The 20890-nt window shown below is 51.8% G+C and overlaps 1 protein-coding gene and 2 long non-coding RNA genes across 3 annotated transcripts; 1 reads left to right on the top strand and 2 right to left on the bottom strand.

Annotated features, from left to right (window-relative positions):
• Positions 1-5044: 5044 nt before the first annotated feature.
• LOC148773653 (uncharacterized) lies at positions 5045-14738 on the bottom strand. Its single transcript, XR_016036568.1, has 3 exons — positions 14509-14738; positions 9936-10039; positions 5045-7128 (listed from the first exon to the last, which is right to left on the bottom strand). It is a non-coding gene; the product is annotated as an uncharacterized LOC148773653 (long non-coding RNA).
• TLCD3B (TLC domain containing 3B) lies at positions 13425-20682 on the top strand. The gene is made up of 5 exons (XM_055408916.2): positions 13425-13884; positions 14715-14798; positions 17752-17986; positions 18870-18965; positions 19632-20682. Exons 1-5 carry the CDS (start codon positions 13760-13762, stop codon positions 19917-19919), a joined length of 828 nt encoding a protein of 275 aa, XP_055264891.1. The 5' UTR covers positions 13425-13759; the 3' UTR covers positions 19920-20682.
• LOC148773652 (uncharacterized) lies at positions 18080-19862 on the bottom strand. Its single transcript, XR_016036567.1, has 3 exons — positions 19722-19862; positions 18701-18991; positions 18080-18220 (listed from the first exon to the last, which is right to left on the bottom strand). It is a non-coding gene; the product is annotated as an uncharacterized LOC148773652 (long non-coding RNA).
• Positions 20683-20890: the final 208 nt, after the last annotated feature.

Here is a 20890-nt window from a genome sequence, read left to right as displayed (position 1 = left end):
CCATGGAGATGAGAGCACCGCTCCTACGGCGGCCGCCCAGACCCAATATTCCTTCTCCTCGCCTCGCTTCCCTCTTCCTGCCTATGGGCACCAGTTCTTTTTAGCAGCGATCCGCTGGACTTTCCCGCACTTACTGAGTAGAAGGGGCGAGTTCCCGCCGCTACCCGCCTGGCTCGGATCCACATCGTGTGCTGGGTCCTGCGGCGCCACCAAGGCCAGACTGAACCCCCGGGCTATGCCGCCAACAGGCTGTGTGACTTCGGCCGAGTCACCGCGCCTCGCTGAGTCCATTTTCTTCTCTGTATAACGAGGAAACGCCTGCCTCCCAGGGGTATTAAAATCAGAGCTACTTCTTAATGGCATAGAATTATCCTTAATATTTTTTCAACCTGACCCCGATCTTTATTGACAGTGCCCAAATTTAAGATTCATCATCTGATCTCTTCACCCTTCATATCACTGTCAGAGTGGTTTTCCGCCCATCCAGGTCAGATCTTGTACCTTTTCAATTTTTAACCCCCCAAAGGGTTCCCCCACTGACTCCAGGGTAAAGCCCAAATGCTTTAGGCGACTGTCCACACCATCCACTCTGGGTACCGTTTACCTTCGGTTTATTTACTTATTTATAATTAATTTATTTATTTGGTTCCACGAGGTCTTAATTGGACAGCTGCATGTGAGATCTAGTTCCCTGACCAGGGATGGAACCTGGGCCCCCTGTATTGTGAGTACGGAAGTCTTAGCCACCAGAGAAGTCCCCTGTTGTTATTGTTTAGTCCCTAAGTTGTATCCAACTCTTTTGCTACTCCATGGACCTTAGCTCGCCAGGCTCCTCTCTTCATGGGATTTTCCAGACAAGAATACTGGAGTGGGTTGCCATTTCCTTCTCCAGGGGATCTTCCTGACTCAGGGATCTAACCAGCATCTCCTGCTTGGCAGGTGGATTCTTTACCACTGAGCCACCTTGGTTTATTCATTCATGATATATCCAACAGGGTCCCAAGCACTGCTCCAGGCTTTGGGACCCCAGCAGAGACTAAGGCAGACAAATTTCCAGCCCTAGTGTTGCTTATTTCCACTGATCAGATCATTTGTAAACAAAATTGTTTTGTGCCCCATCAGCTCATTCATGTTTCCATCATAGGGTCTGCTCAAGGTTCCTGAACCAGTGTGTAGGGTTTCATAGCCGCTCTTCCCTCTGCATAGAACACCCTTCCCTTGTCTCCCCCACCCCATTCTCCTACCACCAACTAACACCCTCATCCTTTGAACCACTGCTCAGTTTTGCCTCAGGGTGGTCTTCCTGCCTGCCTTAGGCAAAGGTGACTGCTTTGGGTACCATAAACAGACGGCTGTTCTAACACTTATCACAAGGTATTGAAATGCTTCATTTTACTGCCTGGCTCCTCAGTTAAGACTGCAAGTGCCTGGGTCTGATTCATCTTCATATCCCAAGTCCTAGCATTTAGTTTGGCTTTGGGGGGCCTCGACTGAGTACTTACTGATTCTATGAATGAATAGAATCCAACCAATCAGGTAATGTTATCCAGATGCCCTGTTCCCTTGGCTCTTCAGGCACTTTGACCTCCCACTTTCTTGCTGATTTTTGATTCTCCACACACATATGCTGTGTGTATGCACACACACATGCACGCTCATGTAAGCACACCTCCCTCAAAGAAGCCTCAGACCTCACACTTGGTTACTGCATCCTGGCATGTTCCCCTGAAAGCAACCCAGTACGCCTACTTCTGTGCACATTCTCTGCCTGATATACCTCACCATGGCTGCTGCCCGAGGAGTTTCCTGCACCAGGAGGCAGCCACAGAAATGGCCAGGGTCAGGACTTCCCTAGTGGTCCAGGGGCTAAGACTCTGAGCTCCCAATGCAGGGGGCCGGGTTCGATCCCAGCTCAGGGAACTAGATTCCACATCCTGTAAACTAAAGATCTCGCATGCCACAACTAAGACCCGGCAGCCAAATAAATAAATATTTTAAAAAGAGAGAGACTTCCCTGGCAGTCCAGCGGCTGGGACTTTGCCTTCCACTACAGGGGGTGTGTGAAATCACCAGGGTCTGCGTCCCTGGTTCCCAGGTCTCCCCTTACCCCTTGACCACAATGAGAAGGTCCCACCGGCTCTGCCACCCCAGCCCACTCAGAGGGAGCTTCAAGACCAGAAAACCCGAGTCTACCTGTTCCCAGTGTCACCTCTGTTGAATCGAAGTCTGGGTCAGACTGCCTGCTTAGGGCTGTCTTCTTGTCTGCCCCTATCTTTGCAGAATCCTGAGACCCAAGATGAAACCAGTTCCCACCTCAGACCAGGAAAAGGCTTCAGGTGACACAGGGCCCCGCCCTCCCTTCACCTCCTGCCAACAGAGAGACGTCAGCCTTGGCAAGACCTCTGGACACATCCATGGTCTGCAGTGACCAAACTCGCCACGGATGGTATTCTGTTCTTACCATGGGCGCATGCATTATGCAGGAGGGTGGACAGGGCACCAGGTCTGCTCTTTGCAAGGCAAGCCAGGAGGAGGCAGACGAATGCACCCCTTTGCCAGGGCTCCACTTCTATCCACATCACACCATTCACTGGAGGCAGGGAGAAACTGACTTCGCAATAGCCAAATAGCCATAAGACCTCCCTTTACCTGAAGTTCAAAGCTGGCAATGTCAGATAGTCTCACCTGTAGTTTTACACTGGGCCTGGGAAAGAGAGTAAAAGATTGTGTCCTTCCATCCACCGTGGGGTGGGCGGGGGACCTGAGATGCAGAGAAAACCCAGATGATGAAAGACACGTTTGCAGACCTGGACTTGGATGTGAAGGGAACCTGGCAGTTCCGATTTTTATCTAATACTTTCAACTCCCTCCTCTGGACATCAGATAATATTGCCTCCCAGAGATGAAGAAGGGGTTCATCAACCTCCTCATTATGAAAATGAAAGATCTATGCTTAGATAATTACTTCTTATCACTGAGGGAATAAGAAGCTGAGCTGAGTTAGAGCATCAGTAGAGGCCTCTTCGCAGACTTGGTCTTCTTTCATCCTAACAGTAAAATGAAAGTGGAAGAAACTATCATTTCCAGAGTTTCTAATGTTACAGATAGAAACAAATTAGGACTCAGTTGAAAAGGAATTTTAGAACCAGGCAAGATATAGGTTTGAATTCTAGTTATGCCTCCATGTGTCTAGGTGACCTTGGGCGAGTCAGTTGACTTCCCCAAACCTCAGTCTTCCCCTGGCAAATAGGGATTACGTAAGAAACTGACAGGGTTCATTGTGATGATTAGAAGACAAGTATGTAGAGCAACTGGTACAGAAAAGGGCTCAAAAAGAAAACAAAACAGAACAACAGGGGGACTCCCCTGGCAGTCCAGCGGTTAAGACTCCACATTTCCACCGCTAGGGGCACAAGTTCGATACCTGGTCAGGGAACTAAGATCCTGCATGCCACAAGGTGCGCCCATAAATACATAAATAAGTGAACAACAAGAACCACGAATGACTGTCACAGTGAAATTTACAGTGCCACATTGGAACTGTTTACATTCACCTCATTCAGTCATCCCGGAGCCCTGTGCAGAGGTACTGCTCCTGCCCTCATTTTATAGAAAAGAGGCCTGAGGCTCAGAGGAGCTCAATCACTCACAGCAGTTCTCCTGGTTAGTGAGTGACAGAACTAAGATCCAAGCCCAGGCAACGGGACTCTGTGTATTCAACTGAAGCTCAGAGAGGTTCCGACACTTGACGAAGGTCACACAGCCAACCCATGAGAGCACAAAAGGGTCTGGATGCTTGATTTTCTCACTTCAGCTCACCTGTTGTGCCCTTTTCTACTGTACAGATGAAGACTGGGACTGAACTTGCCTGAAACTAACTTGGGACAGATACCAAAAAAAAACACTAAATAATAAATGATCTGGCGTGCTGGCCAAGACACACCCCAGAGCACAGGGAGGGGGAACTGAACCCTTTCCTGGGTATCATGTGGGAGACAAGCCACTTCTGGCTGCTGATCGTTTACTTATTCACAGGCTTTGATGATAATCACACCTGCACACCTCTGCAGGGCCGAGGCAGCACAGCACCCAGGCAAAGAAGATGTCAAGTCACCATTTGGACTTAAAAGAGGCTGAAAGAGCGGGGAAACGGTAAACTCCAGGTCCAGGGTGAACTGTGTGACAGGTGTGTGAGGTCCCCTTGGGGGGTGAGAGAGAGACTCACCTGAGGGGCCAGGCTGGGGCAGGAAAGCTGCGGTCAAAGTCGTCGGAGCCTTGATGGGCACGGTGGCAGGGCCACCCCTCGCTGCCCCTCTCCCTGCGGGCGCTGCCAGCTGCCTTCCAGAGGCACTGGTAGCTTGGGACTGCACCCCCAGCCAGGACTGGCTGGTGTGTCGGCCTTCCTCCTCAGGATGTTCAGACACTCCTGAAACGCCCAGACAGGGGATCAGGGTGTGTGGAATGCGTCCCATCTTGGGTTTATTTTAGATCAAGGGTCCCCAACCCCTGGGCCACCAACCAGGTACTTCCTGTCAAATCAGTGATGGCATTAGATTAGAAATATTGTGCCCAAAAATATAATGAGCTTGAATCATCCCGAAACCACCCCGCACCCCTCTAACCCATCCTATCCTCCCCCTGCAACCCACCCTCCCCACCCCACCCCAACCCCCTGGTCATTGGAATAATTGTCTTCGACCAAACCGGTCCCTGATGCCAAAAAGCTTGGGGACTGCTGTTTTAGATGGTACACCCGTCAGAAAGAAAGCATGTGTGCACAGGCACACACACACACACACACACACACACACACACACACCTGAAAGCCATTCTCTTTCCAGTTCTCTTTCAACACGTCTGATTATTCCAGGACAAAGTCTCCTTTTGCTGCCAGAAGCCCTTTAACACCTCTCTGTCCTTGCTTGTCTTGTCTTTAACAAAGAGAGAGAAGGCCTCTGGCTCAGAATTCTGAGCGGGGGATGATATCTAGCGAGAATGTAAGAACAAGATTTTTCATTTATTTTGTTTACCTTATGTACAACAAGTGATATTGGTTTTCAGTTTTTTCAGTACTGATAAAATGTTTCCTTTCAACAGACATGGTTAAAAGCAGGTACTCTGGTACTCAAATCCCAGCATTGCCCCTTCTGACCTGTGACACCTTGGGCAGGACACACGACCTCTCTGTGCCTCGATTCCCTCATCTAGAAAAAGAAATTAACAATGACATCTCCCACAGGACTTCCCTGGTGGTCTAGTGGTTAAGACTTCACCTTCCAATGCAGGGGGTGAGGGTTGGATCCCTGGTTGGGGAGCTAAGATTCCACATGTCTTGTGGCCCCCAAAAAAGCAAAACATAAGACAGAAACAACATTGTCACACTTACAAATGGTCCATATAAAAAATAAAAAATAATAGTATCTCCCTCTTGGGTTATCGTAAGGATTATATTAGTTAAAATATGCGAAGAGCATAGATTAGTGCCTGACATCTGGTATATACAGTATGTGTGTGTTTGTCAGTCGTGTCCAACTCTTTGCAACCCCATGGACTATAGCCCGCCAGGTGCCTCTGTCCATGTAATTCTCCAGGCAACAATACTGGAGTAGGTAGCCAATATAAGTGTTTGTTATTATTAGCTTCTATGTGGGGGAGGACCCGAGGTTTAATGAACATCCCACAAAGAGTTGGACACGACTGAGCGACTGGACAACAACAAATACAGTATATCTATGTTATCAGAAGTTCATGAAAAATGGTCATTAGGAAACAGAATGTCTAAAAATGGCTAGGGGAGCAATAGTGAAAAGAAGTTAAGAAATACTTTCCTTAACCAGCAACTCGGGTTGCTACTTATAAGTGGGTTGTGAAACAGGCTTAATGGGTCATGATAAGCATTTTGGGAGATAAAAAATGATAAAAAGGGAAAATGATACAATACAGTGTGCCCTGCACATAATCAGAATCCGAAAGTATTGTGAGAAAGTTTGGCATGTGTGTGCATATGCTGAGTCATTAAATGTGTCTCTCGGTTAAAAAAAAACGGTGAAAGCCATTGCTCTCAGTTCAGTTCAGTTCAGTCTCTCAGTTGTGTCCGACTCTATGCGACCCCATGAATCGCAGCACGCCAGGCCTCCCTGTCCATCACAAACTCCCGGAGTTTACCCAAACTCATGTGCATCAAGTCGGTGATGCCATCCAGCCATTTCATTCTCTGTCGCCCCCTTCTCCTCCTGCCCCCAATCCCTCCCAGCATCAGGGTCTTTTCCAGTGAGTCAACTCTTCGCATGAGGTGTCCAAAGTATTGGAGTTTCAGCTTTAGCATCAGTCCTTCCAGTGAACACCCAGGACTGGTCTCCTTTAGGATGGACTGGTTGGATCTCCTTGAAGTCCAAGGGACTTGCAAGAGTCTTCTCCAAAACCACAGTTCAAAAGCATCAATTCTTCGATGCTCAGCTTTCTTCACAGTCCAACTCTCACATCCATACATGACCACTGGAAAACCATAGCCTTGACTTGGAAAACCATAGACAGACCTTTGCTGGCAAAGTAATATCTCTGCTTTTTAATGTGCTATCTAAGTTGGTCATAACTTTCCTTCCAAGGAGTAAGCGTCTTTTAATTTCCTGGCTGCAATCACCATCTGCAGTGATTTTGGAGCCCAAAAAAATAAAGTCTGACACTGTTTCCCCATCTATTTCCCATGAAGTGATGGGACCAGACGCCATGATCTTAGTTTTCTGAATGTTGAGCTTCAAGCCAACTTTTTCACTCTCCTCTTTCACTTTCATCAAGAGGCTTTTGAGTTCCTCTTCACTTTCTGCCATAAGGGTGGTGTCATCTGCATATCTGAGGTTATAGATATTTCTCCCGGCAATCTTGATTCCAGCTTGTGCTTCTTCTAGCACAGCGTTTCTCATGATGTACTCTGCATATAAGTAAAATAAGCAGGGTGACAATATACAGCCTTGACGTACTCCTTTTCCTATTTGAAACCAGTCTGTTGTTCCATGTCCAGTTCTAACTGTTGCCATTGCTCTAATGCATTTTCTTTTTCTCCCCTCCTTACTTATCTCTCTCAGGCAAGCCCATGCAGCCTTGGACTGTTTTACTCTGAACAGGAAGAACCTGATAAGGAAAGAAATGTGGAAGAGAATGCTGAAATTCCAGTGAAACTAGGGCCTGACCTTTACCAGCTCATGGCCCAGGACTCTCCCCTTCCTTCGTCTCTATTCCAGGGAAAGCCCATGGCTGCAGAGGACAATGACTGACCCTCCACACCAGAGGGGAAAATGGCTTCCTCTTCACCGCCTCCCCTAATATTCCTCCCCCTGCCTCCCTTGCCTCCTTTCCTCTCTGCTCCCACCTTTGAGGGCAGCAGTCCTATTGACCCGAGTCTGAGTCCCAGCGCTGCCATTTATTGTGCAATCCCAGAACAAGTCATCTAACTTCTCTGAGCCTCAGTCCTCTCAGCTATAAAATGGGGGAAATTATTCAAAAGACTATAGTGATGCTTAAATGGGATAAAGTATATTAGTATTTTAGTGCCTTGTGTTCAGTGAGCGCCCATGTAGCTAACAGGCTCTGAACCCTGGTTATCCATGTTATTTCTATTTAATCCTTGAAATGAGCTTACACAGGAGCAGGGAAGGTGACAGGGCAGACCTGTGTCAGGCTATCTGGTTTCAAACCTCAGTTCTGTATCTTTTCACACATTTCTTTGTGACTGCAGTGTGTCCCTTTTTAAAACGGTGCTTTCCTCATAACCCAACATAATGATTTCAGTTTACATTATTATGGGAAATATAGTTTTTTAAATAAGCACACTTCAGTCTCCAGCAAAATATGATGTTAAAGATGGATACCAGTTAGGCAACCAGAGTCTCATCTTCAACAGTTTTATCTCGCTCTTGATTTAACCTTTAATTTTCAAAGGCCCATCCAGAGGAGGAAATATGGAGTAAACAAGGAAGAACTGTTAGCAGAGATAAGCTCTGAAAATGTGGATGACATGTCTAAATTGTACTCAGTGATGTTTTGTTCCTTTTTTTCTCTTAACCTTTCAGTTTCTTTAGGAAAATGAGTTTCTGAGTTTTCTATATCCATTTAACATGAGACCAATACATGCAGAAAATATGGTTGGAAAAAACCATACTGCATAACCTTGGAAAAGGTACCAGTTCTCTCCATGCCTCTGTTTCCTCACCTGTAAAATGGGTACAATAATACTCCCCATCCGCAAAGTTGTTTTGAAAAAATGACTTAATATTGCTAAACACTCAGATCAGTGTCTGTATAATTAGCATTTAATGAGCTGGCATTATTATTATCCTAACTTCACATATGAAAGAATTTAGGCTCACAGAGATTAGCCAACCATTACTCATGGAATGGAAGAGCCTAAATTTGTTTAACGTTTTAAAAATTCTAGGAATTTCCCTGGCAATCCAGTGGTTAAGACTCCGTTTTTCCATTGCAAGGGGTAAGGGTTCCATCCCTGGTGGGAAACTAAGATTCCACATGTCTCTGGGCACCATCCATAAAAAAAAAAAAAATCCAGCTGACTTTAAAATGTACATAGGAGGTTTATGTGTGAATGCCCACGATCTACATAAGGGTATTCCCAACCCCTCAGAAGGCTCCCTGAGGTCTCCTTTCAGTGAGTACCTCCCACCAAGTTAAACGCTGTTCAGATTTTTCAAGGAAGTTATTTTGCCCGTTTGCAACTTCGTCCAAATGGAGCCACACGGTATGTTTATTATCCGTGGACTCTGAATTTGAAATTCAGATGGTCCCACCCTAGGACCTGTCTTAACTGTTATCCTATACCGCCTGTTAAAGCACTGATTGCTTGGGCTGCTCTTGTTTCCCCTACCTCCTCTTCCTGTCCCCTGTTCAGCTCCACCCCTGAATCCTAGCTGTCCTTCAAGCCATCAACGAATTCTAAGTGATCTGTTCTCTGTTAGACGGTTTCGCCCCCTCTGCCCCTCCCCCAAGCAGGCCCCTCTGCCATGAAGCATATGATAGGGCACACGTGTCAAGAAGTGGGCCAATAGGAAGATGGCATTTTCCAAACCGTCCACCAGTCCACCAATAGAAAGGTGATGTTCCCGCCCCCTCCAACTGCCTCTGTAGAACTGCCTCCACCTCATGCCCTTGCAGTTTGACACCTTCCTTGTAACCTGAAAGGGTCCCCTCAAAGCTGCTTAAGGGGTGCAGGATGGCAGGCCCTGACTCTCTTCATCCCTCCTGGGCCTTTCCCACCCCTCCCTTCCCTGGAGTGGATGGGAGGAGAGGCTTTTCCAGGCAAAAATAACATATGTGTAAATATTTTCAAAGGTTTTCCTATTGTTTGGTTTTTAAATGGGATAATACTTAAGAGTTTTCCATTTAAAAGAACTATCTTTTTTTCTAATTTCAGTTATCTTTACAGTCTAAACACCCTTCCCCTCTTTTTTTTTTTTTTTCCGATTTCTGAGTGCAGATGAGCGTCACCAGCCTCCCTCTCTAGCCCCTCTCAGGTGAGGACCTAGGAGAGGGGAGAGGAGACACAAAGGGTTAGGGTGGGAGGACAGAGCTTGCATGGGCTGAATTAAGAAATCGCAGGCACGTACTTAGAATTGAAAGAGAAAAAAGGAATTTTAAGGTGTGAGATGGGCCGGGAGGTATAGACCAGCTTCTTTGATTACAAGGGATATTAATTAAATTAATGGAATTGGATTGATAAGACAAAATTAGGATGTCCAGTTGCTCAAGCATGAGGCATATTTAAAGTGCAATAAGGATATCAGATCAGGAAAGAGCCATGCTTGATGGCTTTTGATGGTTACAGAAAAATGCATCCTATAGGCCATTGAGTTATAGGGATTGGCGGTGGTGGGGGGTGGTCTGTGAGTCTGAGGGACAATGTGCTGAGGTTCTCCCAGCCATCTTACCTTCTCTACCCCAGACAGGCATGCCTCTGCTCTTTCTACTGGGCTGTATCTTCTTCCCGCTGAGCTTTGCTGTCCTCTGCTGGGGTCTGCAGAACCATTCCAACCTGCGGATGGAGAAACAAGAGGCTGTTTTGGTGGCATCCAAGTAAGAGGACAGGGCGAGGACATCCTTCCTGGGGCCAGGGCTGGGGAAGCTGGTCTCCTACTTCCAGGAAGAGTTAGTGATGAGAGCAGAAGCAGACTGTGTGTGTATATGAGGGTGGCTGGGTGGGGGTATAGAATCAAAAGACACTATGGGATCTCTGGTTTCCTAGGTGGTTCAGTGGTAAAGAATCTGCCTGCCAATTCAGGAGATGCAGGAGACTCGGGTTCCAACCTAGGGTCAGGAAATCTGGAGAAGGGAATGGCATCCCACTCCAGTATTCTTGCCAGGATAGCAACAACAATGGGGTCTCTTGCAAGCCATTTAATTTCTCTGAACTTCAGAGTCCCCATTAGTAAATGGATTTAACAAGAATACTCACCTTCCATTCTTTATGAAATGTTGTGTGACGGTAAGGTGAATTCACAGCTTTCAAATAGGGCTAGGGAATTCCCTGGCAGTCCACTGATTAGGATTCAGTGCTCTCATTGCCAGGGGCCTGGGTTCCATCCCCCATCAGGGAACTGAAATCTCATAAGCTGAGCCACCTGGGAAGCCCTGCATGGCCAAAATAAAATAAAAATAGTTGTTGCAAACTCCTTCAAGTGACACGAGAGATATAGGCTCTGTGCGGACTGCCTGTGCCAGAGGACTATGTTTATCCCAACGCGGGCAGCAACTGCTTGGCTCCAGCCAAGCATCATGGAATTAGAGTGTGGCTGCAGTGTTGTCTGTTGAAGGTTTATGTGAAATCTTATTTTTATAATTTTGTAATTTTATTACTATTCCTGGGTCAGGAAGATCCCCTGGAGGAGGGCATAGCAACTTACTCCAGTATTCTTGCCTGGAGAATCCCATGGACAGAGGAGCCTGGCAGGCTACGGTCCATAGAGTCGCAAAGAGTTGGACATGATTGAAGTGACCTAGCACGCATGTGCACTGCAAATTTATGGTCTATTTGACAAAGATTAGTAATACACCGGTGAACTACCCCCAAACCTGAGGGAGGAGGAGGAGCTGGCAGAAGACAGAACTTATAGTACCTAGGTGTCTGAAAGACCAAAAAAAAAAAAAAAAAAACCCCAAAAAACCAAGCCCTACCTGTTTTAATCTCTGCTATCTAAAGTGAAGCCACAGCCCCTTCACTAGGTCTGTGGTCTCAAACCAGTAGTCAGGGCAGCTTACTGTCACCCGTCCTCGCCTCAACACAGCACCATCCTGAAGCTTTGCCCATCTTTGGCTCTGGACCTATGCAAACATGGGTTTGAAAGCCAGCTTTGCCAATTCTCATAGCTGTGTTATCTTGGGCAACTTTTTCGTCTTCTTCCTTTTTTTCTTAAATGTCTAAATCTCAGTTTCTTATTTATAATATAGACAAAGATGCTATAATCTGGTAAGGTTAAATAAGAATAAACATAAACCACTTCACCCCATGCCCAGTACATAGTAAACACTCAGGAAGTTGGGTCCCTTTTTCCTTTAAGTGAAGCCCTGACGCCAGGAAGCTAGGTCCACTGCTGCCTCTTAACTCCTGCTGCCTAAGGCCAGAGACCTCCCAGGGTCTGTTCCCACAGCGCGCCACTAGAGGGCAGCACAAAATAGTGAATCCCAGTCCTTTGGGTAGGCTTTGGACCGGGAGAGGCAAATTGTACAGTTGCTATGGAAGCATATCTTAGGGCAGACTTGGAAACTAAAGTACGGTTCTGGTAGTAGGACCCCACGACATGCAGAAGTCTACAGGGAGGCTGGGTTCAGGATGAGAAGGCCGAATTCTAGGGAGACGGCATGAAAGCGTGAGAAGCTACTCAGAGACCCGTGTAGTTCTGGCTGGGTCTCTGACCTGCAAGACCCTGGCCAAGTCACTGGGCCTCGGTTTTCTTGCAGTGGACTGAGGGGCTCAAATCAGGGGCCTTTCCCCCATGGAAACTGGGCTGTGAAGTTGCAGAGGAAGGGGAGCTGGGACCATCATAAACCTGACGAGTCCTCCCCAAGGACTTGGGGAGGCCAGGCAGCCTGAAGGACACAGGCAGGGGCATCCTCGGGCTTGAAGTGAGTTTTCAGAGGCACTGTGCTTCCTCTTCAAAGCCTGCCACCCAGTATGAGAGGGCTCCTCTCTTCTTAGCTACCTGGTCTTAGGGAGCGTCACTGAAAGCCTCGGGACTATTGCTTGACCTGTAAAAAGGTGATACGGGCAGTTACCTCAGTGCTGCTACATAGTTACAGGAGGTCAAGGGACAGTCTCGCAGTGGATTTGGGGCCCAGAGGCACCTCATGGAAAAGTATGTGTTGTTTGGTTTTTAGTCGCTAAGTCATGTCTGACTCTGAGACCCCATGGCAGTAGCCCCACCAAGCTCCTCTGTCCATGGGGATTCTCCAGGCGAGAATACTGGAGTGGGTTGTCATTTCCTCCTCCAGGGGATCTTCCCAACCCAGGGATCAAATCAGCATCTCCTGCATTGGCAGGCACATTCTTTACCATCTGAGCCATCAGGATCTTATACCTCGGAGTTCTGGAGGTCTCTGAATCTGATACTGTGTTAAGGTGTATTTTTATTCCCATCCATTCCCTAAACTCAACCTTCCGAGACAGCGAGCTGCGCTAACTTCTGCTCCCTTCCCAGGGAATCCTCTTACTGTCTGTGGGAATGGGTGCTCCTAAGCTGGGACCCCAAGGCGGCTGAGAAATAAGTATTGAGAGGCCTTGGCAGAGGAGGCGATGGCAGGCATTGGCAAACTGCTGGTGGGAAACGGGCTCAGGCCCATCTGGGGGCCCAGGGCCCCCTCCCAGCTGGCCAAGGAGCCCCAGAGGAGAGCAGTCCCACCCGTGGCCCTTGTCCTCAGCAGCCCCCCGTGCCTGCCGCAGCGGCTGTCTCTTTAAGGGCCTCCCCCTCCCTCTATCTCTGCTCCCCCCATCTCTGTCGCAGCCACTGCTGTGGCTCAGAGCTGCATGGGGAGACGCCGCTGCAGGTCCGGTTTCTGGGTGTCTGGTCGGTGCCATCAACTCCCTCCTCCTCCCCCCGCTCTCCCCAAGCTGGTGATTTCCCCTCCCCCCGGCCCCCTCCCCGCCGAGGGGGCAGGGGGCTGGGCCCGAACCCTCCATTATGCCCCGGGGCTGCCTCTGGGCCGGGCCGCGGGCACTCTGGCGGCAGCGAGAGGCGGGAGAGCGGCGTTGACCGCTGACCGCCGGCCCGGCCGCTCCTCGGTCTCCCTCCCTCCCCTTCAGAGCTGGCACAGGCCCACCCCCACCCCCACCCCGCCCCCTCGGGCCCTCCCAGCCTCTGCACGTAAGCCCCCCCACCTGCCTCGCTCCCTCCCCGCCCCCATCCGCAGCCTCCTCGTCCTGTCCCCTCTCCCTCTGTCCTGTCGCCCAGTCCTCTCCTCCTCGCTTGCTCCCAACCCTCTGACTGGCTCTCTCCGGCTCCCTTGCTCGGATCCTCCCTTTCCCCCAGTCTCGCCCCTCTCCCCAGTCTCCATCTAACTCCCTTTCTCCGGTCCTGGGTGGGGGTCGGGCTCGCCAGTCCCACCCCCTCCCCACCCTGCCTGGCCCCTTTGTGCCCCTTTCTCTTCTTCTCGCTCCTTCCCCGGCCTGGCGTCCCTTCTCCACCCCCGTAACTCCCTTCAGCTCGGCCTCCCAGCCCTTTCCCGGCTGCTCTCGGGCTCCCTGCCGGAGGCCTGAGCCACCATGCTGACCCCCATGGTGGCCGGCGGGGTGGTGTTCCCCGGACTCTTCCTCCTCTCCAAGAACACGCTCCAGCGGCTGCCCCAGCTGCGCTGGGAGGAGGCCGACGCGGTCATTGTCTCCGCCAGGTAAACTGCCTGCCTTCCCTCCGCCCCATCCCCTTCCCAGGCTGCATGGGGATGGAAGGGACCCTTGGCTGGATAGGGACTAGGGGCTCCTGAAGTGGTCGGTTTGCTCTACCTGCAGCTTCTTTCTCTCTGTGCTGCCTTACTCACTGTCCCAGGAGACCTCATCCAAACCCAGCCATCTGGTCTACTAGGATTCAGTCTGCTCTGCTTCCCTTTCCCATTCACCCTCCTACCCTCCAAAACAGGGCCGGCATGTGACCAAAACATTCCTGTAGGATACTCAGGAACATGGCAAGGGGCCATGTATCATTGGGGTAGGGGGCTGTGTCTCAGGGAATGAGGGAGAGATAAGTGAACAGTGGAACTCTGCGCAGCCCTGGAACACAGAGTTGGGGAGGGGAGTGTGGTGGCTGGCAAGCAGAAAGCGGGAAAGTAGCTGGGAGGGGAATCAGGGGCAACCGAGGGGTCAGGGATGACCCACGATGACTAGGCAGCTGAGAGGTGTAAGAACAGGCCCAGGGCTTCCCCCTGCCATCCTGTGCTGTCACCCCCCCCCCCCCCGACCCCTGTCCCTTCCCTGGAAGGGACCTTGTTATCTGCCACTAGTTCTCGGCATTGTCTCACCTCATGATGACCTCCCGGGTGTCCTCCTGAGAGGAAAGCAACTCCTAGCAGTCCTGGAGGCTGAAGTGGTGGGGCTGAGTCCCAGGCGAGGCAGCCTGGGGAAAAGATGGGCAGGGAGCACCCAAGAGGCACAGAAGCTGGACAGTAAAGAGGAGGAACCAAGGGGCGCATGTCCCTCCTTTACAGCTGCTTCCTCTTCCTCCTAGGCTAGTGTCCTCTGTCCAAGCAGTAATGGCCTCCACTGCTGGCTACATCGTCTCCACCTCCTGCAAGCACATCATAGATGACCAGTAAGTGCCATGAGACCACCGCTTCCCCCACTCCAGCCGCCTGTGTGCATGTGACCCTTGAGTGGGGTACAGATCATCCGGGGGAACTCCCTCAGTGGACCCCAAGCCCTTAGCTGGGCTTAAGCAAGTTAACTACAATAGCTGCAACTCAACACCCTGAGACAAATTTATCCACATCCTGTCCTTAAAGGTCACCAGGAGGAGGAGGAGCAGGGAGCAAAAAGGATTCTCAAGGCAGCTCCTAGGTTTCCCAGCCTCTTGGATCATAGTAGGCTCTGAGTGTCATTTCCTCCCCGCCCCTCCTCCCACTCTTTCACCCCCTCAGACCCCATTTCCAAACGGCACCCAACTGGGGTGCTTCCCTACTCATTCGTGCCAGGCTCACCCCTCATCCCCTCCCAGAATCCAAGTGTCCAGTCCCAACTCCGTGCGTGAGAGGGACAGATGACACAAAACAAGGCCACCAATGGTTAGACAGTGGGGTGGGGAGTGAAGGGTGAAGAGGCCAAGTTTTGGCACTGGGAGCTGATGCAGTGCCTGGTGCTTGCCAAAAGAGCCCAGGCCGGAGAGGTGGGGCAGGAGGAGGGAGGAAAGGGGCCCTGTCCGTGGTGCTGACGGGCCAGCTCAAGGTGGACCCAGGCTGTCATTGCTGCGAGTTGCCTGGGAGGGCTGATGATGCCCCATGCTTAACTTCTGATCCTGTTCCTCCTCTCTGGTGGCTGCTGAGCCCTGGGGACATGATCTGGATGACCCGACCTAGAGGCGTCTTCTCTTTCCCTTGATTTCCTTCATCTGCGGAGTGAGGTCCACCCCTATCTGGAAGTGCTGCTGCGAGGAGGGACTGACTTGTGTGTGTCAGATGCCTACAGCAGTCCTGGCCATACAGAGTGGCTGCTAACCTCCTTCTTCAGATCCCGCCCTGGGGACTTGGCTTCCTCCTGCCCTTTCCCCCATTTCCCCTCCTGGGTCCAAGAGGAGCCTGGATCCTCCCCCACCCCCACATTCTCTTCTGAGTCTCCCCTTCTCACAGAGGTCACCCTCCAGCTCTTACATGTTCTCCTCCCCTTCCCCCGAGTCTGTTCTTACCCCTCCCCGCTTAATCCTCAGGTAGGTGGGAGGATCAGGGTTAATCCAGGGGCAACAGCTGTTCCTACCTCTGAGCACCTAATTGCTGAAGAGTGTGGAGATGGGTTTAACCCTTCACACCAGAGCCCAGGGTCTTGACCCCCACAAGCCAGTGGTGTCACCATGTCTGCTGTGGCTGACTCCCTAGGCCACTCTCTGCTCTAACTTCTCTCAGGCCAGTTGGACCCCTTTCCACCTTCCTGCCTTTCATCTCTAACCTGGGCTACTGCTTCCTCTCCTCTCTCTCTCCCTCCCTCCTGGTCACACATTCCAGCAAGGCTCTCCACTTCTTTTTTCCCAAAAATCCTCCCCTCCAGGCCAGCCTCCCCAGGGTTCACCTTCTCCTTCCATGTCACCCCCAGTCCTTAGCTGGCTCACCCCCAGGTCTCACTCCACTTCTCCCTTCAGCAGCCCCTCTCCTTCGGTCCTCATATTTGTGTCCCTTCCAGCTGACTTTGTTTTCATCTCTCTACCAAGCCTGGGAAGTACCGCTGGGTTTGCTTCTTAGACCTCCCACCCCCACCTCGAACCTGTCACAGGGCTACAGACTCCTGAGAACGTACTCCATGTGCTGACTCAAGAAGAAAAATGCAATGTTGCATATTCATGCACTTTTCATTTTTGTTTACTCTCCAAGCACACAGAACTTTCTCTGCTCTTGGCTCCTTTTGCTCAGCGTTTTCTTCTTAATGCTTAGCTGTACCTGAAAAAACAAGAGGTGGGGCCACATTCAAGCAGAACAAGCAGCACTGACAGCATCACCAATTCCCATCTCGAATCTTCTAGAGGACAGTAGGGCTGAGAGTGAGGGCTGTGGAGCCAGACTTATGTTTATCCCTTGGTCCGGTGACCTAGCCTCTCTCACCTGTAAAATGGGGTGACAGTCATACTCACTTTTCATAGGCTTTTTGTGGGAAGTAAATAAGTTTGTGCTTGTAAAAGATTTAGAGTATTGGAGTAGGGCCCTCATGTAATAAGTAGTCAATTAATGTCAGTCAAGTCTTCCCTGGTGACTCAGACAGTAAAGAATCCACCTGCAATGTAGGAGACGCAGGTTTGATCCCTGGGTTGCGAAGATCCCCTGGAGGAGGAAATGGCAACCCACTCCAGTATTCTTGCCTGGAGAATCCCATGGACAGAGGAGCCTGGCAGACTATAGTCCATGGGGTTGCAAAGAGTCAGACACATGACTGAGCCACTAACACTTTCACTTTTAATGTCAGCCAGTATGATCTCTCCCCACCATTCCTACCACTTCTGCTGCAATTTGTCCTGATCTCCTCTGTCTGTAAGAGCTGGTCTGGCCTGTTTTCTCTGTCTCAGCCCTCTCAGCCCAGTTCTGTGACTCTCTTTTGGTCTGTCTTCCTTTTTCTTCTAGCACATTGCAGAGAGAGAGAATATGAATGAATTAATATGAAAAATGAGTGAGGGACTTCCCTGGTAGTCCAGTAGTTAAGACTGCTTGCTTTCACTGCAGGGGGCATGGGTTTGATCCCTGGTCAGGCAACTAAGGTCCCACTTGCCACATGGCATGGCCAAAAAGAAAGAAAGAAAAAGAAAAATGTGTGCGTTCTGAGCTCAGTCTGGGTTTGAACCCCAGCCCTACTGCTTACCAGCTGAAGTGATCCTGTGATCACTTGGGCAAGTTTCTTGCCCTCCGCCTTGGGATTCCATCATGTAATTTGAGAGTCTACTTCTGTCTCAGGGTTCTTACAAGTATCACTGGAGATCTGACTCCTGTGATGCATCCAACATAGCACCCAGCATTTGGCAGCTGCCCTGTCCATCTCCTTCCCTCATTGACCCCACCCCTCTCTCTGCTCTACAGACACTGGCTCTCCTCCGCCTACACGCAGTTTGCAGTGCCCTACTTCATCTATGACATCTATGCCATGTTCCTGTGTCACTGGCACAAGCACCAGGTCAAGGGGCATGGAGGGGATGAAGGCGGCACCAGAGCCCCGGGCAGCACCTGGGCGGTGGCACGTGGTTACCTGCACAAGGAGTTCCTCATGGTGCTCCACCACGCCGTCATGGTGCTCGTGTGCTTCCCGCTATCGGTGGTGAGTGGGGTCTGCTGGGAACTAGGGCCCCGTGTCCCACTCATGCTGGTACTGCAGGAGCCGAGGAAGCCCTGGGTCCAGGTCCCAGCAGGATGAAGTGCCCCAGGGAGGGTTTCCTGAGCTCCAGCCCAGCCCCAAACAGCAAGAGGTTGGATCATGCCCAGCTGTGATGTTTTGGAGCTAGTTGCATACCACTGCAGGCTTCCCGGGTGGCTCAGATGGTAAAGAATCCACCTGCAATGTGGGAGACCTCGGTTCGATCCCTGGGTTGGGAAGATCCGCTGGAGAAAGGAATGGCTACCCACTCCAGTATTCTGGCCTGGAGAATTCCATGGACAGAGAAATCTGGCAGGCTATAGTCCATGGGGTCGAAAAGAGTCGACCATGACTGAGCTACTTGCACACACACATACACACACACACCACTGCCTCTGAGACTCAGGGCTTCCCAGGTGGCACAGTGATAAAGAATCTGCCTGCCAATGCAGGAGACACAAGAGATGTGGGTTCGATCCCTGGGTTGGGCAGAGCCTCTGGAAGAGAAAATGGCAACCTGCTCCAGTATTCTTGCCTAGAAAATTCCATAGACAGAGAAGAATGGTGGGCTACAGCCCATGGGGTCACAAAGAGTTGGACACAACTGAATGACTGAGCACACACACATGCCTCTGAGACTCAGTATCCTCATCTGTAGTATCATGGGTATCCTCTCACCTGCAGGAACGTTGGAGGGATACGGGGGTTAGTGTTCCCAGATTTGCTACTGTTCAGCTGTGCTCAGACTATCAGAGTGAAGCATCTCCAAAAGGGACAGAGAGGAGACAGGGAGGGGGGACAGGGGCTGCCAGGAATCCAGGCTCAGGCTGTTTCCTTCTCCTCTCAGGTGTGGCGTCAAGGCAAGGGAGACTTCTTTCTAGGCTGCTTGCTGATGGCAGAGGTCAGCACCCCCTTCGTCTGCCTTGGCAAGATTCTCATCCAGGTGAGAGGGTGCTGAGGGTTTGCGAGCTTGACGGGAGGACAAGGGAAGGGTTGGGCACTTTTAGGAACCGATCCGGGATTATCCCCTGGTGGCTCAGCACTAAAGAATCCACCTGCCAATGCAGGAAACACGGGTTCGATCCTTGGGTCGGGAAGGTCCCCTGGAGGAGGAAAAGGCAATCCTCTCCAGTATTCTTGCCTGGAGAATTCCATGGACAGAGGAGCCTGGCGGGCCACAGTCCATGAGGTCTCAAAAGAGTGGGACACGACTTAGCAACTAAAAAACACCTGGGATATTTTAAAGGACAGGTGGAGTCAGGTCTGGAATGGGCTATCAAGTAGGGTATAGCAGCTGTCAGGGCAGAGAGGGAGGGGGAGAGGGGGCGGGTCCTGGAGCCCTAACCTGGCCCCGGCCCAAGGAGGGAAGGCAGGGAAGTGGGCGGAGGGGGAGGTGGCCCAGGGGGCTGAGTCGGGGGCGTGGCCGGAGGCGCCTGCCCCTCCCAGTGTGCCTGGCCCGCCCCTGTCTGCCCATCCCGCCCCGCCCCACCCCGCCCCACCCCGCCCCCAGTGTGCCCGCCCCGCCCTGGCTGTCCGCCCCGCCCCTCGCCCCGCCCCCGTGCGCCTGCCCCGCCCTCACCCCGCCCCTGTCTGCCTGCCCCGCCCGCAGTACAAACAGCAGCACACCCTGCTGCACAAGGTGAACGGGGCCCTGATGCTGCTCAGCTTCCTCTGCTGCCGGGTGCTGCTCTTCCCCTACCTGTACTGGGCCTACGGGAGGCACGCGGGCCTGCCCCTGCTCGCTGTGCCCCTCGCCCTCCCGGTCCACGTCAACCTGGGCGCCGCGCTGCTCCTCGCCCCGCAGCTCTACTGGTTCTTCCTCATCTGCCGCGGGGCCTGCCGCCTCTTCCGGCCCCGGGGCTCCCGGCCGCCCTCTCCTTGTCAGACCCAGGACTGAGGGTGGGGCCGAGGGCGGGGGACCCTCCCCACCCCACCCCCATCCCCGCCGCGTGGGAACAGGGCTCTGGGGCCGCTGGGCTAGGAGTGGGAGCCAGAGGCCTCTGGCCCTGACAGCCCCCCTGGAAACTGACAGATGGACTCCGACGGGGTGTGGTCACGTCCCTTCAGGGGCTGGGGGACCAGGAACAGGGGAGACGGAAGGCAAGAAGAGGGGACCTCTCCCCACAGTGCCTGAGCCGAGGGGTCGACCCCCTCCTGCATACCCCTTTCTCCATCACGTCCCCTGGGCCCTGGAGAAGCGAAGGAAGAGGAAGAAGGCACACCCCTTCCCATCCGCTTAGGGCTTTTGAGGCTGTGGGGAGCCTGAGGGGACCAGGATTCCAAGAATTGTGGGGGAGGCCCTGCTGCCAAGGCTGTCCCAGCCCCCCTGCTGCAAACTCCTCTGGGAAGGAGGCAACACCCCTTCTAACATCCCTGGTCTGGTCATCTCTACAGCTTCTCTCCAGGGGAGGCCAGCCTGAGGAATCTTATTTATTTTATTTATTTATTCAAATTTGTTGGGGTGGGGGGAGGGAGGTGGCTGCTACCCCCCAGCCTTCCCAGTGCTGAGCAACCCCGGGGGGCAAGTGGGGCCGAGCCCCTTCCCCGTTAAGCTGACATCTTGCCCCTGGGCCCTGGCATGTCCCTGGTGCTACAGACTTCTTGAGGCTTCCTCCAGTCTGGGGTCGGGGGGACCCTGGGAGGTGCTTTACAGACCGCTAATAAAGACATCAGCGTGAACGCCACCAGGCCCTGTCACCCAGTTCTTTGGGGTTGGGGAGGGAGCAAGCGTCTGGGGGCAGACAGCGCCATAACAGGATGACTGTGGGACAGGGCAGGCCCCCTGAAGCTGAGTTCAGGGAGAAAGAAGCAAGGACTCTTATTCATCAGCAGGAGAGGAGCGCGGGCATGGGTGCCCAGGGCAGAATC

This window comes from Moschus berezovskii, chromosome 27, assembly GCF_049115385.1.
Source record: "Moschus berezovskii isolate FMDL1 chromosome 27, NW_MosBer_1.0, whole genome shotgun sequence".
Lineage (NCBI taxonomy): Eukaryota > Metazoa > Chordata > Mammalia > Artiodactyla > Moschidae > Moschus > Moschus berezovskii.
The sequence above is the reverse complement of the archived record's forward strand: the minus strand, read 5'-3'. Positions and strand labels throughout refer to the sequence as shown.

What these genes read in the sequence shown, in the direction of transcription:
- TLCD3B (XM_055408916.2), top strand. Translation starts at nt 13,760, where the DNA reads ATGCTGACCCCCATGGTGGCCGGCGGGGTGGTGTTCCCCGGACTCTTC. An exon ending in AAGCACATCATAGATGACCA is followed by an intron (nt 14,799 to 17,751) that starts GTAAGTGCCATG and finishes TCTGCTCTACAG; the next exon opens with ACACTGGCTCTCCTCCGCCT. An exon ending in TTGGCAAGATTCTCATCCAG is followed by an intron (nt 18,966 to 19,631) that starts GTGAGAGGGTGC and finishes CCCCGCCCGCAG; the next exon opens with TACAAACAGCAGCACACCCT.